The sequence below is a fragment of the Xiphophorus hellerii genome, chromosome 14, assembly GCF_003331165.1.
Source record: "Xiphophorus hellerii strain 12219 chromosome 14, Xiphophorus_hellerii-4.1, whole genome shotgun sequence".
NCBI classification, from domain to species: Eukaryota; Metazoa; Chordata; class Actinopteri; order Cyprinodontiformes; family Poeciliidae; genus Xiphophorus; species Xiphophorus hellerii.
In genome coordinates, this window is record NC_045685.1 from 18,973,469 (window position 1) to 18,993,883 (window position 20,415).

The 20,415-nt window shown below is 39.1% G+C and overlaps 1 protein-coding gene across 5 annotated transcripts in view; it reads right to left on the bottom strand.

Moving 5' to 3' along the window:
• The window catches only part of LOC116732205 (serine/threonine-protein phosphatase 2B catalytic subunit alpha isoform), a 95,902-nt gene that overhangs the window by 11,819 nt on the left and 63,668 nt on the right, over window positions 1–20,415 (bottom strand). For all 5 annotated transcript variants that reach the window (XR_004341736.1, XM_032582237.1, XM_032582239.1 and 2 more), the window contains exons 7-10: window positions 14,269–14,346; window positions 13,265–13,359; window positions 1,984–2,109; window positions 326–397 (exon numbers count right to left, since the gene is read on the bottom strand). Coding sequence is in view for 4 of the 5 variants with exons in the window: in XM_032582237.1 (XP_032438128.1) it covers window positions 326–397; window positions 1,984–2,109; window positions 13,265–13,359; window positions 14,269–14,346 (371 nt within the window). In the remaining variant the exon portion in view is untranslated. The remainder of the gene's footprint in view (window positions 1–325; window positions 398–1,983; window positions 2,110–13,264; window positions 13,360–14,268; window positions 14,347–20,415) is intronic.

The window sequence follows — 20,415 nt, forward strand, 5'->3', positions numbered from 1 at the left end:
CCGAATCCCCGTCCAAAAACGAGGAGGAAGAGGAGGTGAGATCATTTCCTGTTTGCCCATAAGGGTCAAAGCAGGCAGAGGAAAACTGGAAAAAATGTGACTGGAGATAAACTGAACCTCCTCTGACATGATGACAAAAAACGTGCAGCAGCCAAGAAATACTACGCAACACTAGCAACTTTACAGATAAATAAATGCTTTTCATTTTGAAGTCAAAGGTTCTCTGGACCTAAACCTGAAAAGAAAGTTTACGTTTTGAGAAAACAGATGAGTGGAAGAATGTCTCCCTCTAGTGGAGCTGAAGCAAAACTTCAGCAGCACTCACCGTCTAGCTCTTCGTCAGTCGTCAGCTCATCGTTGGAACAAATGCTCAACACGTTCACAAGCATCTCAGTCACTGAAGATAAAAAAAAACAACAAAAGGTTTTGAATACAGAGGAGAACAAAGAGGGTCAAACCTAAGGTTTATAACCGTTTATTTAGGAGTGATTAACTTCAGCAGGAGGAGAGTCAGGTCCTTTGTGCACAAACAAGCTCCAACACAAAGTATTTTTATTAATTAACCCAGACATTCTCTTTAAATCGTTGCATATTTGCATTTAAAAGGAGACCGCACAGCTATACTCAGGGAAAATCTACATTTTAGATTTTTGTGCAGAAAGATCAGATACATATTGACCCACTGCCAAAAGCTTTATTAACTTTATTGTATTAATTCACTCCTGAAAAAGTAGCTTTCACACGACAAAGAACTTCAACAATTTCAATTTCATTTGCTGTAAACAAAGTAACCTGGGAGGACAATACATGTATTTTTTAAAAATGTTTCTTATTTACTTTACTACAGCTACTAAAGGATATACTAACTAAAAAAGGCATTGACTTCTTGTTAACCTTGCTGATATGAATCCGTCAGGAACCTGAATAGGAAAAAAAAAAAATCTACTGCATCATGGTCCCTCGCTCTCTGCTGCTTTAGCAGTTCTTCTTCTATGGTTTTACTGCAGCCCCATTTCTGATGGGAAAATAACTTGGAATAGGAAAAGGAAATAAATATAAATCTTTCTTTTTGAAGATATATGACCCAGAATTTCTTCATTGTCATGACAGAAGATGTCATACTCTGGTGAGAAACCCAGTGTAAGTGAATGCAAGACTGGTTATTAAAAAAAAACTGCTTCAAAGATTTACAGAGTGAAGATTTTATTGTACAAGAAAAACTTTTCAGTGTAGTAATTTATTTGTGATTTTTAAGGCGGGTTATGCCACTTGCTGGCAAATATAGATAACTGCATTTTTAATTTCTTCAGACTCAAAAATGATCAGCATTATCCACAAAAAGAGAAAAAATTAATGTCAGATCAACACATACCATCACAGGTTGAAACAAATGTCCTCCAAATGACATTTTGGACAAACAGTTCCACTTTAGTTTCATAAGATAACAAGACATATCTCCAAAAATGACGATATTTGTCTCTGTGTCCACTTGCAAACTGCAGTCTGTTTCTTTATGTTGGTTGTGGACATGTTTCACTGTGCATTATGACTCTGTTTCACCAGCTTCAGGCAAGGTCTTTTTTTCTGGGCCTGATTTGATTTTGGACCAAAACATTTTCTCCTCTAGGATACAGAACCCGACTCCTTCCTGGACAATAAAGTAGCTGGACATTTCCAAGGGTGAACCAGACTTGTGCAGCTGCACAATTCTCTTCCTGATATCTTGGCAATTAACTCAAATGTGTCAGCTAACCTATCAGAAGCCTCCAAAGCAGTGACATCACAACCTGGACTTTCCCTCATCATTCAGAGAGACAGTAATCAATCTGTATGTAAACTTTGGTTTTATTGTTCATCTAAAGAAGCGGCAGCAAGTTATTAATCAATCAGCTTTTTGCTTCATACAAACTAGCAGAGCCTTCGCTGCATTTCTTTAGGAAATTTAAATGAACTCCCTTTAATATGTTGCGACTGCGCACTCACCTTTCTCCCCGACAAACGGCAGAGACCAGGTGAAAACGTCCATGAAGTTGGGCAGCCAGTAAGGATGAGGTGAGCAGTTGAACTGTCGGATGTTCATCACGTTGTTCTCGTACTTCAGCACAGCCGCTGTGGACGGAAACGACAAAAATCTTCATGAAATCATCAGCAAATGTGCAGAAATAACATGAAACAAAACGAAGAATTAAAACGGTGCACTTTTCAACTTATTAGTTCCTTTAAAGCTTTTCCCAAGAGGCTCAATTAATTATTCTCAAGTTGTAAAGAATATTCAGTAGCTACAAGACTTTATGTTTAATTAGAAAACAGTCAAAGCACCACAGATATTTGTTTGGCAGACTAATTGTCCAACTGCGAAGCATCCAAATCCATCATTCAAAGGAGAGTCTGGCTGCAGCTCAAGATTTCTGTCAGTCAACCTCTGATAATGATATTAGAGCTACATGATAGACTACTGCACAAAAATAGGAATAAACAAGTAAAAGAATTAATAAAAATGCCAATCGTTTCACACCGTCTTTGTCAATCTCTCACTTTGACAGCAGAAATAATTTAGGTGCAAAAATCACACTCTGGGGTGTGAAAAAAATAAGGTTAGCAAACAGTCCAATAATCAGAATTACAGCAGTAAACGTGTCTGCTGCTTATTGTTTATTGTTTAACCCTGCCTAACCCAGTAGGAGGGAGTGCTGTTATCGTTTTTTTTTTTTTTTTTAAAAAAAACCTTGTTCTTAAAAAACTGAATAACAAGCAGAGTCTCAGTGGGTTTCGCCAGATATTACTGTGCAAAACTGAGTGAGATGGCAGCTTTTCTATCATTAATACATGAGTATTGGGAGCTAGAGCAAACATGTTACAACCACAACTTTAAAGCAAGATTAGGGTATAAAATTATATCGTAAGCTTGAATGTATCTAGTCAGAATGTGGAAAAACAATTGTTTGCACTGGATTTTATTTATTTCAGGATGTTAGAGTAAAGGCACTTGTGCTTTGTGTTGGTTTATCATATAAAATCACAGTAAAATACATCTTTTATTGTTGGAATATGACAAAAAAGGCTAATTTTGTCACAATATTTTGTGGTACTATTATGATAATGATAAAGATATCAATAAAAAAACACTATTCATTACTCTTACTTATCCTTTAGGTAATAAATAGATTTGCAGGGTGATAATTGGATGGCATAGCATTCATAGCACCACAAACACAAACATTGTTCTTGAAAAACATTCAAGCTTCTTCGGGACACCACTTACTTAAGAAAGTGTGCTTTTTATCACTAAAATGCAAACATTATTTTAAATTTATTGATGCTCTTGTTGAACAAACAGCGGGGAAAAGAGCAAAAAACACTTTTCAGATCATGCTGTCATCTCTCTATTTTTTATTTAACATCAATAAATTTATCATGAGGATAAATCAAAATTCTTATCGTGATAAGAAATTGTGCATAAGTGATAAACAATGCGATGGAGAGGAATAAATATTTTCCCCCATAAATAAAACACTGAAAATCTAACTTTTTAACAGTTTGAACCTTTTCTACAAGTTAAAGTTTTCTTAAATTCTCATGAAATCTCAGTGTCGTGTTCACACCTATTATTTAAAACAACTAGCGGGAGGGTCCTCACTTTGCTGTCATCATGTTTTCCCTCTAAACTATAAGAAAACAAAGCAGTTACCTCAACATTTAACACCGACAAGCATTAAAAACAACTGCTTCTCCTGTCAATATGATTCAAAAGAATCCACACAGCGACTTTAAATTATTCAAGATGTTGTATTAATCATGCAACAGGATGGACTCAGGTGGGTGTGGTGCAGCTTGAAGGTCACAACAAGGGCGTGTCAAGCAAAGCATCAAAACATTTCTCACTGGCTGATTGTTTTCCCTTCACAAGCCAGGATTTTATTTGTTTCAGATGATAACCGCTTGGTGCATGTGAGCTCACCCGTGATTGAGGCGCAGACATGAGAGCTGCCAAACATAAATATATCTGATCTGTATATAGAAGCTTCGGCTTCTCTAGCGCACAAGGCCAGACTGAGGAAAGCCGACACCGTGTGGCCAGGTCACCGTGGGGGGACTTTCCCGCTTCGGATCGGTTTTAGAAGCAAATAAGACGAAACGCGGAGCTACAAAGTCGTGCAAAACTCCTGAGTCATCCCTTCTGTCTTTAAGCTTCCAACCAGACGGGCTGTGTTGCAGTTTTTAGTCCTCCGCGTTTTTCTCCTTTTCACCGTCAGTCCAGCCTGGTCGGTTTCAGAAAGATGTTTGCTGTGGAAACGACTTAATTCTGAACCAAGATTTGATCAGACATAACAAAAGGTCGTAAACTTAGCAACCCAGAACATGAATCAAACATGGAGAACCAATGTTTCGCTTTATGCAAATCTAGAACTAGACATTTTGTTACACAGATACAATTAGTTCCTATTTTTTTTTATCTGGATCTTTAAATTAAACCAAAGACAACACAGTTTGATTATTAGAAATATTATTTTGGTACCATCAAAGTTGTTATGAGATGCAGTTTTCATAGTTTTACAGATTCAATACGTCTTTTCTCAGCCACTTTTCATTCATCAATCTGTTGTCTTCTGCTTACTCAAGATCAGCTTGTGGAAGTATCGGGTCCAGGTGGACAAACCCACATATCCTGTTCTCCAACTAAACTCTCTTGCTCGTTCTGCGGACGCCTCAAAGGAGAGACCCGTCCAGAAAGGATGGACAGTCTCTTCGTAACTTGGGCTCAATCCAGCCATCCTACGAAGGAAACTGCTTTTACATAGTATGAGTACATGGCGATCCTTAGTGCCTAAACAAAAGGTCAATGGACTTCTTCTCTTGTTTTGCCCTGTGATGAATCGGCGATTTTTGTCCAATGACTGCTAAAAATAAGAACCAACCACCACTGCGTCCCTGCATGGATAAGCAGATAAAGACCATCTTAAGTCCAAAGCAAAACTTGGAAAACCTTCTGAAGCTTGGAGAAATATCAAAAAGTCAACCTCTAAAAAAATAAGAACAATGTCTGATTCCTGAGAAACAGAAAGAGAAATTAAGATTGGTTCAAAACCATTTTATTAGCTCGGGTGCAACACAAATCAGGACAGACCACTACGGGGTTTGTCTGATAGTGTTAAGTCGCCACAATCAGAGCATTACAGCGGTGACTTCTCTCTCTTCAAGCACAAACCTAAAGCTTTATCAAAAACACCAACAGAATCTGTCGTAAAGTTGACGTCCGTCCCTCAGTCAGAGCTCTGGGTAGGCGGTGAAGGCAGCTGCACACGTGGGCAGACATCGCATAAACATCACTTGCCGCATAAACATCGACTTGATTGAATGTAGCTGTTGAAGTCCAGATGGAGGAAAACAACGAAGGTCAGTTCCCCCTGCTGTCAGTCATTCAAAAGAACAAAGTATATTTTTCAGAAGCTTCATTTATTATCAGAAAACAACTCCATTTCTCTTTCCAGAACAGCTTTGTTGATCTCTGCAACTCTACATTTCAGCCACTAGAGGTCTCTCCTGCTCCGGCAGCGCATTCGGGTTCAGACTGAGGCTCAAATCCGCTACAAACTCAGAGACGGGGAGATTGTAAGGCGACACCAGCTCATCAATTATTCAACAGGGAGTGCCTCCAGCCGGTTTCCCTGGTAACGAGGACTGTTAAATCTGTTTGGGTACCATAGGGAGATTCCCACCGTCTTTCCCCAGCACTAAATGCTGCCTGCATATCTGTCTGCATTGCCTGCAGTGTAAAGTTTCACTTGGTTAGTATTCAAAGGCGGCCATCCAGGCATTCTGGGTTTGTTACGTTCAGACCTCGGCTCACAGAAGCGGAGAAATACGTGGATGGGAGGGACTTACTGCACCTCTCATCGCTTGTTTACACTGGATTTAAACAGAGTCAAGCTTTTGGATGGTTTCTTTTTCAAAACATGCTGTACCAGCAGTGACTGTCGAATGTTTTCACACCCCTTTATTTATTTACTCACATGTAATCCCATTAAATCCACAAACTGGAATATAATTTAATGGGATTTCACATCATAACCAACAGAGTATGTACAATTTGTCTGAAAATGTTGAAATAAATTATCATCTGGGTAATAGTATTAGTACTTGTTGCTACAATTGTAGCTGCAGGTTTTTCAGTGCAGTGGTTCCCGACCCTGGTCCTCAGGGATCACTCTTCAAATGACTGCATGACCTCCTCTGCATGCCATCGAGGGATGGAGTAGCCTGTTAATCAGCAAGGAAACACCTAAAACATGCAGGGTTTGGTTCTTGAGGACCAGGGTTGGAATTGAAACCAATGTGTCAGAGGGTTTGTCTCTACCTCCCGCCAATTTGATAGTGTTGACACTACGATCAAGAGATAAGAACCATCTTATCTGTAGATGGTTCTAAAGATAATCTAAGGAGATAGTCCTGCAGCGCTAAGATATAGTCTGCTTGGAAGAACATCGGGACCGCTCTGATCTCACATCGTCAATATTGTTGGATTGCATTGGTTCCTCGAGGGAAAACATACAGACCGTTCAATGTTCATGCAGTCAATCAGAAAGCAAGACCATCTTGCTTTCAATCAGAACGCAAGACCATCTTGCTTTCAATCAGAAAGCAAGATGGTGCACCAGAAAACAGAACAAATCCGCCGGATTTGTTTTGTTTCTTGTCTATTAAAAATAGTCCACAAACTATCGCAATTGGATCTTCCTCGTCGGCCATGTTTGTTTACTCTGAACTCAAGAAGTTTTGTGAGATTTCCCATCTGACATCTGGATGTTGGTGAGTGAAATCAGCTTGTGTCAGAGCAACTATGAACCTATGAATTTTCAAGTCTTGCTGCAGATCAAATAATTTCATCACTAGCAGGATTCTGGAGAACTCGACTCCAAACTAAAGAGGTAATCCAGCCATTTGATCCAGGTGTGATGACCCAGAGACACAACTAAACGTTTCATGTTACCGGCCCTGAGGGGTTGGCGATCATGACCCTTGACCTAAACCACTCAACTGAAGCTCTGGCTGTATGTTTGAGGTTCCTGTCCTGCTGTAAGGTGACCTTCCATCCCAGCATTGAGTTGATTTTTGACCTTTAATTGTGTTTTTTTCCAGCATTGGCATGTATTTAGTTCCATGGATCTTCATATTGATGTTATTTTTCTGCCACAACCTTTACATGAAGGTCAAAACTTCTTTTTGCCCTAATCCCTGTCTAAATAATAGCAGATATCCAGGTAAGACATATTTAAGTTTATGCCTATAGTGTAACAAAATCGGAAGACTGTGACAATATAAAGCCCAACTCAACAAAATGTTGATCCCACTAATGAATGCAACGATATAGGAACCAGAATTTTAACTGATTTATTTAATACTTGTCTAATAATACTGGTGATGTATTGGTGCATTTCCAGCATCTTTTGCTCATTAGTCTCGTTGGACTGAACGTGAAAAGTTTAGTTTACAGTAAACCGAAAGAGACGCCCAGAATGGGCCGGAGTGTTAACAGATGGACAGGCATCTGCAGGCAGGGGATATTCTTCTTCTCTTCCTGGCACTTCGATGTGAGAGGGGAGAGATGAATTCCCCGCAGCGTTCCTGCATCCTCATCGCCTCGAGCTTCCGGCCTACTCTGTATTCCAGCGGCAGGAGCCGGAGGCCGATCATCCCGTTCCATTTCGCCGAACGCAGCGAGGAAATGGAAGCATAAACCGATACCTGTCGTCTCCGCGTTGGCATCCTTTCACTTTTTTTCCCTTCATGTAAATTTCCACTCCATCAACCCTGTTGCTATCTCTTTACTAAACATGAAAGGAGTCCAAGAGGCATTGTTGATTTCCTTCAACCTGTCGACCTTTCTCCTCCTACACTGCACAGCCTTCCGGACTTAAAACTGAGAAGGAAGAAACTAGGAAATCTGTCACATCCCTGCAGCCATTTTTTTACCCCATCTAAAACAGCCTCTTACAAGGCTCTGCCGGAACGAGCGGACTGCTGACGGACAGCCGGCCATCAACTAAACACTCTACAGATTCATTTAAAAGCTCCACATTTCAGGGTGAAGAAGCAACAGGTGGCTTCTTCAGAGAGTCACATCCTTCTGATCATTCACTCGTTTGATTATTCTGCCTCAGCTACAACTTCCATTTACTCCTGCTTCCCCCACTTTGAGCGGAGGTGGATTTTTTTCGCTACATTATTTTCCTCCCACGTGGAGACGTCTCATTGGTCGATTCCTCACCCCCCCGCCGGCGCAGGATTGATGGGAGCTGCTGATGCCTCCCTCCTTCGCCGTTAAGATTTATGCGCCCACTCGACTGGCCATCAATCACAGGGGCGTAGCTGGGTGGACGAAGCGGAGAGCGCTGCGATTCATGACGCCGGTTTGGGTTCTACCGATGAAGACCACCTACATGACTGACTGGAGGAGAATCAGCAGGACTGGTAACTGTTTATTTGTAACATGAGAACTTGGATGGTTAGTGCTTGGAAATCTACTTTCAGATCTCCCGCATAAACTGTATCTTACAAATATTGAATAATTTGCTTATTTCATTGGGATTTAATGAGACAGACCTATACAAAGTTGTGTGTAATTGCAAGAAAATGACAAAAGCTTTCAAATTGAATAAAAAAACAAAACAAACAAACTAAAAAACATGTTGTGCATTTGTATATACTCTATCTTCACCCCGATACACTTAAATAAAATCAAGTGCAAGTAGTTTATCTATCCAGTTAGCATATTCTTGGCTCTACACGACTCAGGATTTCTTCACGTTTCGCCAACTAAGACTTTTTAAGATCTTTTTATAGAACCAATATGAATGAAGTTTAAGATCTACTGTATATCCCCACAGAAACATACAAACTTTTTCCAACCAACTGGCGATAAACTAGCACTTAGATGACAGACACAAAAAAGCTAGCTAGCTAGCATACCAGGGTATATTAGTTACCAATAGCCTCAACCAGTGTAACTCAAACTTCTGCCTGACAAAAAGGTCCTCAAGAAAAAGAATATCCATTATACAGAGATATTAAGTAGTTCTGCCAAGAAATTTAAGACCAACTTACTGTTTAAATTGATTTAAGGCATTTTAAGACCTTAATATTAGACACAAACTTAAGATTTGCAACCCTTTGATTTGTGTGCCAAAGAAGTGACTTATAAAATCCTTCTTTTGTTATTTTAAATGCATTAATGGTCTTGTTGCTTTGTACCTCTATGACCTGCTTCAGTCTTATGTTTCAAAGGCCCTAAGATCAGCTGACTAGTTTTTGTTGGTGGCACCTAAACCTAAACTGAAGCTCAGACGAGATCAGACCTCTTCAGTCGTGACTTTAAAACAATGGAGCAAGATGTTATTAAATATTAGACAGGCTTCTTCTCTTGCAGTTTTTAAATCTCTCTTAAAAACACTAAATTTCAGAGACTTTTGACACTGTGAGAGTGTTTCTCACACACTAATTGTCTTTGTAGTACATTTTGTTCTGCTTTTATTGTTTTCATTCCATTTAGTTATAATTTGTGTCTTGGTTTGACCCGTTTTAGTGCTGCTCTTTGGATGAACACATTTAAAAAAAAAAAAAGAAGCTTTGTAAATAAAGTGGATCTGGATTCACGATTTGTGTTGTTTCTCAATTAAGTGCCACCTCAGTGTAGGAGGGGTCGTCATAGAAAGCCGACCTGAACGGCAACGTGAAGTGATTTAGAGGCGTCAGGCTGCCGCCTTAGTGTCAATAGGTAACGTTTTATCAGACAAAAAAAAATTTAAAATCACATGAGGCAAGGCCGGATTGAGAAGATTAAAGGCCCCTGGGCTGGAGCCAGTTTTGGTGCTTTGTCCACGAAAATAATAAACCATGTACTTATGCAAATTACAGAAAATTATTAGGCTTACACAGCTGCAGGTATGAATTGATGGAAAATCAGTTTAAAATGCTCCATCTTGGTTCCAAAAAGGATATTTTTTAAAATATTTGAATGTGGTGCACATTAATAAAAATGCAGCCCAAAAGTCCACAGAAAGGCATTTTTTTCTCCCCACCGCCAAAAAGCCTCTGTAAGCTCTTAAAGCAGGGCTGGCAAACTCATTTTCGTTTTGGGCCAAATCAAGATCATTCATGTTCTTAAAGGGCCGGTTGTGCCACAATGTATTGATAAAACCTGTTCACAAACTGTTAAATTTATTAATCAATTCCTAAAATTAAATATTATTGAACGTCTTTTCAGTCCTTCCAGGATTTTATGATTCTTTTTGTGATTATTTTCCAATGGAAATCAAAGTGTTTGTGGTACTAATTTGGAAATATTTGTGTTTATTTATGATGGTAAATGTGACTTTTTATTACTCGCTCTATAGATCATGGACTATAATCTGACATCAGTTAAGGCTGAGGCAGCTGTTTAGTACAAGTAAGAAAGTTTTTGACACTTCTTGAAAAAAATCTGCAATAAACTCCTAATTATTAGCACAAAAAAGTCTGGGGATTTGTTGATTTTTGCATGAATTTCTACAATAATGGATTTGGATTTGGCCCATGGGCCTTGAGTTTGACACATGTGCTCTAAAGTATGGGTCAACATGCGGGTTACTCCAAGGTTCAATTCTGGGCCCTTCGTATTCAACATCTATATGTTCCTGCTAGCTCAGATTATTTCAAATAGGATTAGCCGTCATAACTACGCAGATGATAGACATTATACATCATAATGTCGCCAAATGACACTGAACCCCTTTAAGCTGCACAAAACAAATCAACTCAGCTGAAGGAAACCAAAACTGAACTTATCTTTGGACCTAAAAAGGGAATGATCAAGAGTCAGCTTCAATTATTACAGCTAGAAACTAATGATCACACCCGAAAACTCTGAGCGGTGATAGATTCAGACTTGAACATTCAGAAACACATAAAGACAATTACAAAGTTGGCCTTCTATCACTTGATGGAGATTTCCAGGTGATAGATTTAAAAAACTCCAATAGTGAAGCATGTTTATGCAATAAATGTTAGAAGAGACAGAAAACCTGCACTTACTAACAGATTAAAACAACACATTAGCTGCTGCTGCTTACTTGGTGAAAATAAGACAAACAATGAGCTAACAGAGAGAGAAAAATATATCTAAATGATCAAGTCAAGTAAACAGACAGATGAAACAAATAATTACATTGGTAATAACAGGAAGCCAAAAACTAGTCATTATGAGACAGCCAAAAAGAAAGTTTTGACAGGCATCAAAAGATAAGAAAAATAGGTAACATTTGCCTTTCAAAGGTAAGCAGTGACAACCAAACACAAACGGCAATCCCATCTGATAATCACTGCAGTCCAGTTGGCAGCCAAAATGAGATATTTTAACTTCTCCAAACGGTGCTCAAAGCATGCAAAGGATTTTTCCAAGTGGTAGAAAGCCAAAACTACAACCAATACAAGCCTGTCACAAGTGTGTTTGTTTGTATTGTGTTGACTGCGAGCCATCGGAAGATTAGTTGGGATGGAACAAAAAGGTTCCCTAAGAATAAACAACGACCCTGGCAGCTGCGCTATTTCTGTCTTTATGGTACTGCGAAGGAGGCAACATGTGGGGGAAAAAATAAATAGAAAAACAAAATGGAGAGAAGGTAATACAAGCTCACATTAAAGACTGCATACCTGCAAAACAGGGCAGGAAAAAAGAAAGGGGAAAACAGAGAAAGGAAAACCCCCGGCTCCTATGTGTTGGGTCCTCACAGCAGCCACACTGCAGCCTTATGGCATTTCATCACAAGATGGATTGCAAAACTGCATGCACCAGCCCCATCACTCTTTCCTTCCCACTTCTATTTCCTGTGCTTGGCCCAACGCCGCATCCATCCCATAGTCCACCCCACCCTCTATCCGCCCCCGTCCAGTAAGAGCAGATACTGTCTGTTCTGGAGGGCGGATGGGAGGGGGCCGGTGCCGACTTGCAGCACAAAGCCAACCCAGTTTGGTGCTGGAGGCAGAAGCACAGCTTATAAGGCACCAGAATGTGCAACGGGAACAAAGCTACTTTGTAACACAATGATAATGTGGGCGATGGATATGATTAAGCCTCTTCACAATAAGCAATAAATCAATTAATCTCATGATAAACTAAAATGAGAACAATCATTTCCATTTGAATAACAATAAATAAAGAGATGATTCCCTTTAACATCGTTGAAAAGCTGGCATTTTAGTAAGTAATTAGCTTGCACTACCTTCCTCTTTAGCCTGTTTTCCTAGTCTAAGCCGAATAATTAATATTTTTTGAAATGCAATTGTGGTTATGGAGTCTTCCTAATCTGTTTTAATTATCTTTGTTTTGGTGTTTTGCTTATTTATTTTGGATATTTAAAATGTTTTCCAGTGTTAAATGAATATTTGCTACTACCACCAAGATCTGCACCCGCGGCGGCTCCACCCGGGCTCGCGCCCCAGGCTTCCGTGCTCACCGCGGCGGAAGCCTGGGGCCGCGGCAGAAATGAGTTTTTCTAATCTTTAAGAGGGTATATCTGCAGTAATATGCCATAATCATTATGATGTTAGTTGAAAATAGTCTCAAAATGACAATAATATCGCTTATCGCTATAATTTCTGGGACAATTTATCGTCCAGAAAAATTTGTAATTGTGACACGATGCGATTTATTTTCAATAAAATCATAAAGAGTCTGAATATGATGCTCAAAATGTTAAGAAGTACTACATATAAACAAAAATATAATATTTAACTCAACACTTTGGATTGTTTAGAACTGAAAAAACAACAATTAATATTAAGAATTAGAAAAATTCAGTGAATCCTAAAAGGAAGCAAATGTTTCATTTGGGAAAATGGGACAAGCAGCTACAGCTGAAAGGCTGTCAAATTATATCAAATACTGAAGATTAGCTTAATCTTAACGTTGTAGCAAGTAACTAAAAACATAAATATCTATTTTCAACAGACTAATTCTATTAACATACGTTTCCATAATATTTCACAAAAATATCCCCCGTTTAAATTGTGGTGTCCTTATGAAGCTTTTAAAACATTAGTAATGACACAATATGAGAAGCAATTCTAGGCAGATGGTAATGTAATATATTCTGACATATAATTTTAGTCCAAAACAAGCCAAATCAGCCATTATGCAAAACTATTTTCAAGGGACGTTCTTAGACAAGCAGGTCCTATTTTCGTCCTGAAATTTCAAAGCCTACAAAAGTGACAGCGTCACTCAACCTACCTTTGTTGTTGTAGACGTCAAGATAGTTCGGAGCTGAGAAGATGGTGATAAGGGACGGGAAGCCAGTGGTCTGACTCTTTCTGTACATGCGGTATCTGGGGAAACACCCAAAAGAGAGGCATTTAGTTTATCTTAGAACAACCGGGCCGCCGTGATGTGATCGGCGGTGACATTTTTATGGCCCTTTTGTTTGTACATGTTGGGTGTGTGTTTGTCCGGAGCTGATATTTGTGGACACCTTGGTCCCCCCCCCCGTCCCCCCCCCCCCCCGCGGAGAGCAAATCCCAGTGTTACGACTCAAGCGAGGTGGCAGTAACTGAATCTAGCCGTCAAGTTCAGACTTTCTCGATAAAGCCGCAAATGTCTGAGTGCGACTACAGCTTACGACGTCTCGCGTGCTACACCTGAGGGTAAACGGCCCCTTGTGAGTTTCTTATTGGACATAAGTGATGCGGAGTAGTGCAATTAGACGTGCGGTCGGATTCATATCCGAGAAGCGGCGAGGCGTCCCATGTGGCCACACAGTGGGAGTGCAATGGTAAACAACTTTGTGCCGAGCCTTCCCACCTTCCTCAGAGGAAAAAAAAACAAAAAATCAGCTAAACACATCCAGTAACCCGTTTATTTATTTTTTCATCTTTTCAAAGAGTGTGGAGTCTGGTTGATGTATGAAAGCAGGGTAAACTCTCCCTCCGCGTCCTGCTGTGCCTCCTTTTCACTGTGCAGCAGCTGTAACTGCGAGTTCCCGTCAACCTTAACTTTTTGAATCAGAGCTCAGCAATGTCTACATGACTCATTCGTGTTGCATCACATGTGGCCGGCTCGGTCTCCCAAGCTGGATTCATTTTCATTTCTTGGATTAACGCATAGTTCACACTGCGCCCATCCTGCTCCCCAGACAGGCTTTAAAGAAACCTCCTGAGATTTCTCATTTCACTCCCTGCCCTGAGCCGCTCGGCTGCGTGGCAGTGTGATGTGGAAAAGACAAAGAAAGCTACACTCACCCAGCGTCCTGTGCTTCATGGGCCCGGATGACAGATAATAAGTTATTGTGTTGTAGAAAGTCACAGACTGCAGGGTAGCTGTTGAAGAAAAGAGACTTTTAGCTCACTCAAACGTCAAGAAAATCCCAGAAAGCCCCAAGAAAAACGATCAATAGCAAAAACTAAATAAGGCCAAAGGTATTACTGATTGAGCTCAAAGAAACATCGGACAAACAGACTAAGTTTATTCCAGCACCAACTGCAGCTCCTACAGACATTTAGCCCAGAATTTTCTGTAAAATATACAAAACATCCTGCACAAATATATACATTTATCTTTATCTACTGCATTTTCACAACATTTATTCATTTTTGCCAATACATCACTTTATTTCATCGAGTTAGAGCAAACAGAAGTAGAGATATCTGACCATTCCTCTTTAGTTGCCTTCTCTCTGATATGAAGAAAAATAACTTAAACTTTTTCTACTGCTTTGTAAAGTTATTTGCTTTGAACTTTGTTATCCTTAATCACACATTGCTGAGAGCGAGAGAGCGAGAGTTGAGCTTCTGCACCACTGCCTCATAAAATGAAAGAGATTAAATTTAAAATATGCTACATTTAATCCACAAGTGAATACGACTGGGAAAATGTTTTTGATGTTGTGGGAATGAAAGTCAATCAATAACAATATTTATCACAATAGACATGTGATCAATATTAATAAATAAAATGTTCAATATTCAATGTAGAATATTCACTTTACCCCAAACCAGAACCGCACTGCATTCTGGGAGATGTAGGCAGAGAAAATTATCGTTATTGGTTATTATCGATATTGACTGATACGAATTGCTTGTAGTTTTTGAATTGATTGGTTTATTTTCATTATTCACAACATTTTAGTCTTAAATCTTTTTCTGTTTGTCTTATCGATACATAATCGTAATTAGCTAGTAGTTAGCTAATCAATTAGTTATTGTGAAAAACAAACTAAATGTACAACATTTTAGTAAAATCTACTAACATGTTTTCTATACAGAAATAATCTAAATCAATTTAGATGTAATCTAGGCTATAAGAACATGACATGTGTTCCTCCACTAAATAAGACTAGTATTTTAGCCATTTTCTGACCTTTTAAAATCAACACACAAATGACTTACTTTGTAAAGAATGTTCTCCTGTCTTTCCTACTGTGAAGACGTCCTTTCTTTCTAACAAAAAAATATCTATTTGTTGCATATTACCAACAAAAGGATCCTAAAAATATTTTGCTAGCTAGAAAAGGTTTGTATTACAAATGGACATAAAAGTCTAAAAATATATATTTTTTCTCATTTTCCTTATTTTTATAAACATTTTTTTCTTCTTTTTTTGGCTTGATTATATCTTTTTTTAGTGCAAAATTATGCTGCAGCAATAAAAGACTAGTTTGCTTTAGTGTTTTTATACACTGTATCCTCAACAGGAGACCCACATTTCTTTCGCTGATAAAATGTTTGCCGTTTTCAAATATGCTGTATAGGAGCACCAGGTTTGACCCCTCTTAAATGCTAAATAGTTTATTTTTCAATGAAATTATAATAAAAAAAGGGAGATGATTCATTTTAGGCTGCTTCTTCAAGGGAAAAAAAAAGAAGAAGAGCCGTCTCTGGAAACTATTAGATGCCGATTTATGCTTGTTTAGTCTGCGAGCAGTAAAACCAAAAGCCTCACTGCCAACAATCAAACTGGAGCACGTGGAGGCAGCTTTCATCCCGCAGGAGCAGCAGCCTCCTCTGCTCACAGCAAAAACAGCACAAGAAAAAATGTCACCGGCAAACAGCATGACTTGATGTCGTCTCAATCCGACTTTAAAAAACGGAGTTTCTGAGAAGAAAAACGATCGACACCCCCAGAGGATGTCAGGGGTTTGTGAATCATTTGTAATGAATAAAGTCAGCGCAGCTTGCATGAATGAGCGACGGTGCTGCGTAACATCTGAAAAACATGAATGTGGAAGAACTTCTTCCATCAAAAATGGAGACTGTCTCTCCAAGTGATCTTTGGTTTGATGACATAACAGCCACTCAGTGTTGTTAGCCGAGCTTCTTTACTGTGTTTAGTGTCAAAAACGTTTTATTTCAAATCAGCTGCTACTTGAAAATATGGCTGTTTGTTAGTCTAAAAAGAAAACGTATCACTTTGTGCTCGTTTCACCGGCTCTACTTCAGTGTCTGTTATAAATAGCCACTTGGAAAATCTCAAAAATACACAAACACCCTCGGATATCAAAACGTTTTGTGGTTCAATCAAGTAATTTGCTGCGCTTGCTCAAAAAACTAAGTTCTGCGATCCAAGCTCAAACACCCCTGCAACAACGGCGCTCGGAGATGAACTCAACTCCCACACGCTGCAATCAGGACCGAGCCGCACGTTTTTCTTCTGCGGCGAATCCTGCTGATTTCAAAGAAGCTTTTTAAAATGTAATTCCTGTTCTGCAATCAAGAAAACACAGTGGTTTCATAATGACATGCATCGCCTCTTAAAACTATTCATGGTTACTGAACTTTTACACGTTTCGTCACGTCACAGACACAAACCTGTGGGTTATTCTGGGATTTTATGTGATGGACCAACAAGTTGGTGCACAAATATGAAGTGGAAAGAATACCATATATGGTTTAATTAAAATTTTTACTTTTACAAATAAAAATCTGAAAAATCTGGCAGGTGTAGTCCTGGAGGGCTGGCATCCTGCATGTTTTAGTTCTCTCCCTGGTTTAACGCACCTGGATCAAATGATGGCTCATTAGAGGCCTAAGAAGAACATTGACCTGCTGAAGAGGTTGTTGGTACCAGCAGGGAGAGAACTGAAATGTGCAGGATGCCGGCCCTCCAGGACCGACTTTGGGCACCCCTTTGTTAATAGTTCTATCTTCATACATCTACACATCATTTCTGTATATTCTTTTTTGCAAAGTAGCTCAATTAGATCAAATAGAGAAGAAATGTAATCCGTTTTGTTGAAATTACTTTGAATAGGCCATTCATTTGTAGTTAACTCCCTCCATCTTCCTATCAAATCTGACCAGCTTCTCTGATCCTACTGGAGAAAAAAAAAAAAAAGCATTCCCACACCATGATGCTGCCACTACCATGTTTCACAATGGGAATGGTGAGTTCAGGGTGAAATGAAGTATTAGTTTTCTGACACATGTTTCAATTTTTTCTTCTGGTTTTGGTCTTATTTGACCAGACCTTCATAAAAAAACACATTATTCTTTATTTCTCAACATAAATGGTGGTAAACTGGCTTGTTAACAGCAGGTATCTTCTTTTTACTCCTCCATCAAGGCCAGATTTGTGGAGTGCTCAGTGCTGCTGTTAAATCCTGTTAAAGCTGCAGCGCTTTATAACCTAACCTTGGTTTAAACTTTGTTTCTTCCTGACCGGTTTTCTGTCTTCCTTGATCTTCATGATGTTGTTTTGCTCACAAATGTTTTCTAACAAACCTCTGGGGCTTCACAGTCGATTCTGTTAGGGGTATTTTACAATAGAGAGAGCTGCATGCAAACATGCACAACTTAGTGTTGGTCTATCACAGGTCTGAAACGATTCATTTGATTAATTTATGAAAATAAACAAACTAATTTAGTAATAAATTGCTAACTGGAGCACAGAAACTCAAAAAAAAAGACAATTTGCTGAAAGAGCAGCATACTCAGTAGTAATTATACTAAAACTACACAAAAAATATAAACATTTTGCATTTAAGAAACAAAACCCACCTTTTTTGCCTGTAATGTTCTGCAGATGCTACAAATGATCCAAGATAAACTAAAGGAAGGCCATGCTGTTGCAGTTTGAGCAATGAAAGGCTTATTTTGTCATTTGAAAAATGAATTAAATAATTTTTTTGCCTTTTCTTAATGTAGCCTAATGTATGAAATAAGCTTAAAAGTGATTAAATGAAAAATCTGCAGAATGTACACATTTTTCTTAAATGATAATTTATTAGAATAACCGATTACAAAAACAATCGTTAGTTGTTTAGCTAAAGCTATCGTACAAAACTCCAGTAAAATACATTAAACTCTGTAGCTGCACAGAGACAAAATGTAATGAAGTTCCAGCAATTTGAATTATTTTGGATATTTTGCTCCTCTTCATGCAGTCGTTTAGTGGAGATAATTCTTCAGAAATCAAGCCCACATTAATAAATAAAGATATATAAAATGGCTGTTTTTGCCAGCTTTCATGATTGGTAGAGAAGCTAACCATAGAAACTGATTCAATTAGCATAAGAATCATCAACAATCTCAGCGAAAGAACATTTGAGTTTTTTGTAGCAACAACAAACGATAACGAGCTACAAGCAGATTCCAGCAGATTATTAGAAACTAATGTGTTATTTGTTCTCTAATCCTCCTGCAGCAGCAGAAGAAGGCATGAGCCAAATGTTGGTTTGTTGGACTATAATTCAGATTTCTGATTTCACTTTAGATTCTTTTCTTTAATTAAATAGCATCAATAAAAGAATTTAAAAAAAAGAAAGAAAAGGTTCCTTCAGGTTGACCGATCTATGCGCTTTGTGGAGCCTGAAACAAAAAGCGAGTCTTTCAGAAGCATGCGCAATTTCATGCCTGAGTTGCATTTGTGAACGTGTTCGAAGCAAGCCGGCGGCATCGGGGAAAATCTGCAAGACAGTCACAACCAAACAGGCTGATGGTTTCTGACTGGGAGCGCTGTAAGAAGCGTCTCCGTCTCTCTCCTTCAGCTTCGAGCCGAAACTGTCTCAAAAATACAGAAAGCCAGTGTGAAGCCAATTAGCGGCCGTCCCCTGGGCAGACGAGGCGTCGGACGCTGATGAAAACACGATGCGGGAGGAATTTCCACCCAAAATGTCAGAGGGGTTAACTGGGATGATTTCTGACATTAGCGTGATGTGTTTGAGGTGAAAAGGGGACTGCATACCCTTCGTTCCTTTCTGGTTTCAGCTGCATAAAACCCCCCAGTGATGGACATTCCTGAGAAAACAGAACCACTTGTGGATCTGAAATGTAACAGCTCATTTAGAGTAAGCAAAGACAACAATGTACGCCCACAACCGACACACAATGAGTCACTTTATGAGCAGGTACATTGAAACACAATTAGGGAGGCAGCTATAAAACACCTGCCATCAAATAAATAAAAAGAGTCTGCTCTCATTTAAAGCCTTGAGGCATTTCTCACTACTTCTCCTGCCTGTGGCACACTGAGGGCAAATAAGAGTCGCTCAGGCAATAATTGGAGTGGAGGGAGAAGGGAATGCATTTAGAGAAAGGACTGTGCCTTGTGGTAATGTGCCACTTCATTACATTTTGTTACAGTGCAAGCTGCTTGCTCCCAGCTTTTCCTCTGCCTGTTCAGTTATTCGGCTCAGCCGACGGCAGCTGCAGAAGTACTGTCGACAGTCGGAGAAGTCTCAGGAATTCCTCTGAAACGCAGCATCACTGACTGCCATTAATCATAGCATTTATTTTCAAATTTTGAAAATAAACTTGCTCGATAGAAACACATACATTTTGAAAACACACGGGTTTTTTGATAAAAAGTTGTTGCTCTAGGATGAAGTGGTTTTTCAGCTGAATGGGAAAACTGCAATGGAGACATGAGATCAAGATGCGACTACTGCTGAAAACCACAAAGAAGACAACAGGAAGTGGTAGGACGGTGAATTGCTTTTGCTTTTTTCTGACTATGAGCAGCTGGCTCCACCACAGCGCTCACAGCATCGCACGGTTCATAAAATGTTGCGTGTCATTCCAACGGGTTGAATTCACAGCTCTTCTGTAAAATCAGTGACTATGATTTCCCAAAAACTTAGCCGCTCCCACGTGTGAGGGGCTTGTCGCCCCAACGCCTGATTAAGACGTTTCATCTCATTACATTTTAGACACATTTGTGTCTAACGTGTATTTTTAGGTCAAATAAAAAATGTTTTCATGATGATGGAGCCAAGAGTGAATAATATAACAAGAGTGTTTTGATTTAATTACCAAAAACTACAAAAAGCCAATTTTAATAGCAGAATACCTTTACAGGGTTGAGTGGAAAATTGAATGTCTAGAAAGAAATTTCTTTAAACAAAGCTTATTACTTTCCCGCATCATAGAGCTTGAAGTTTTGAGGTCAAATTA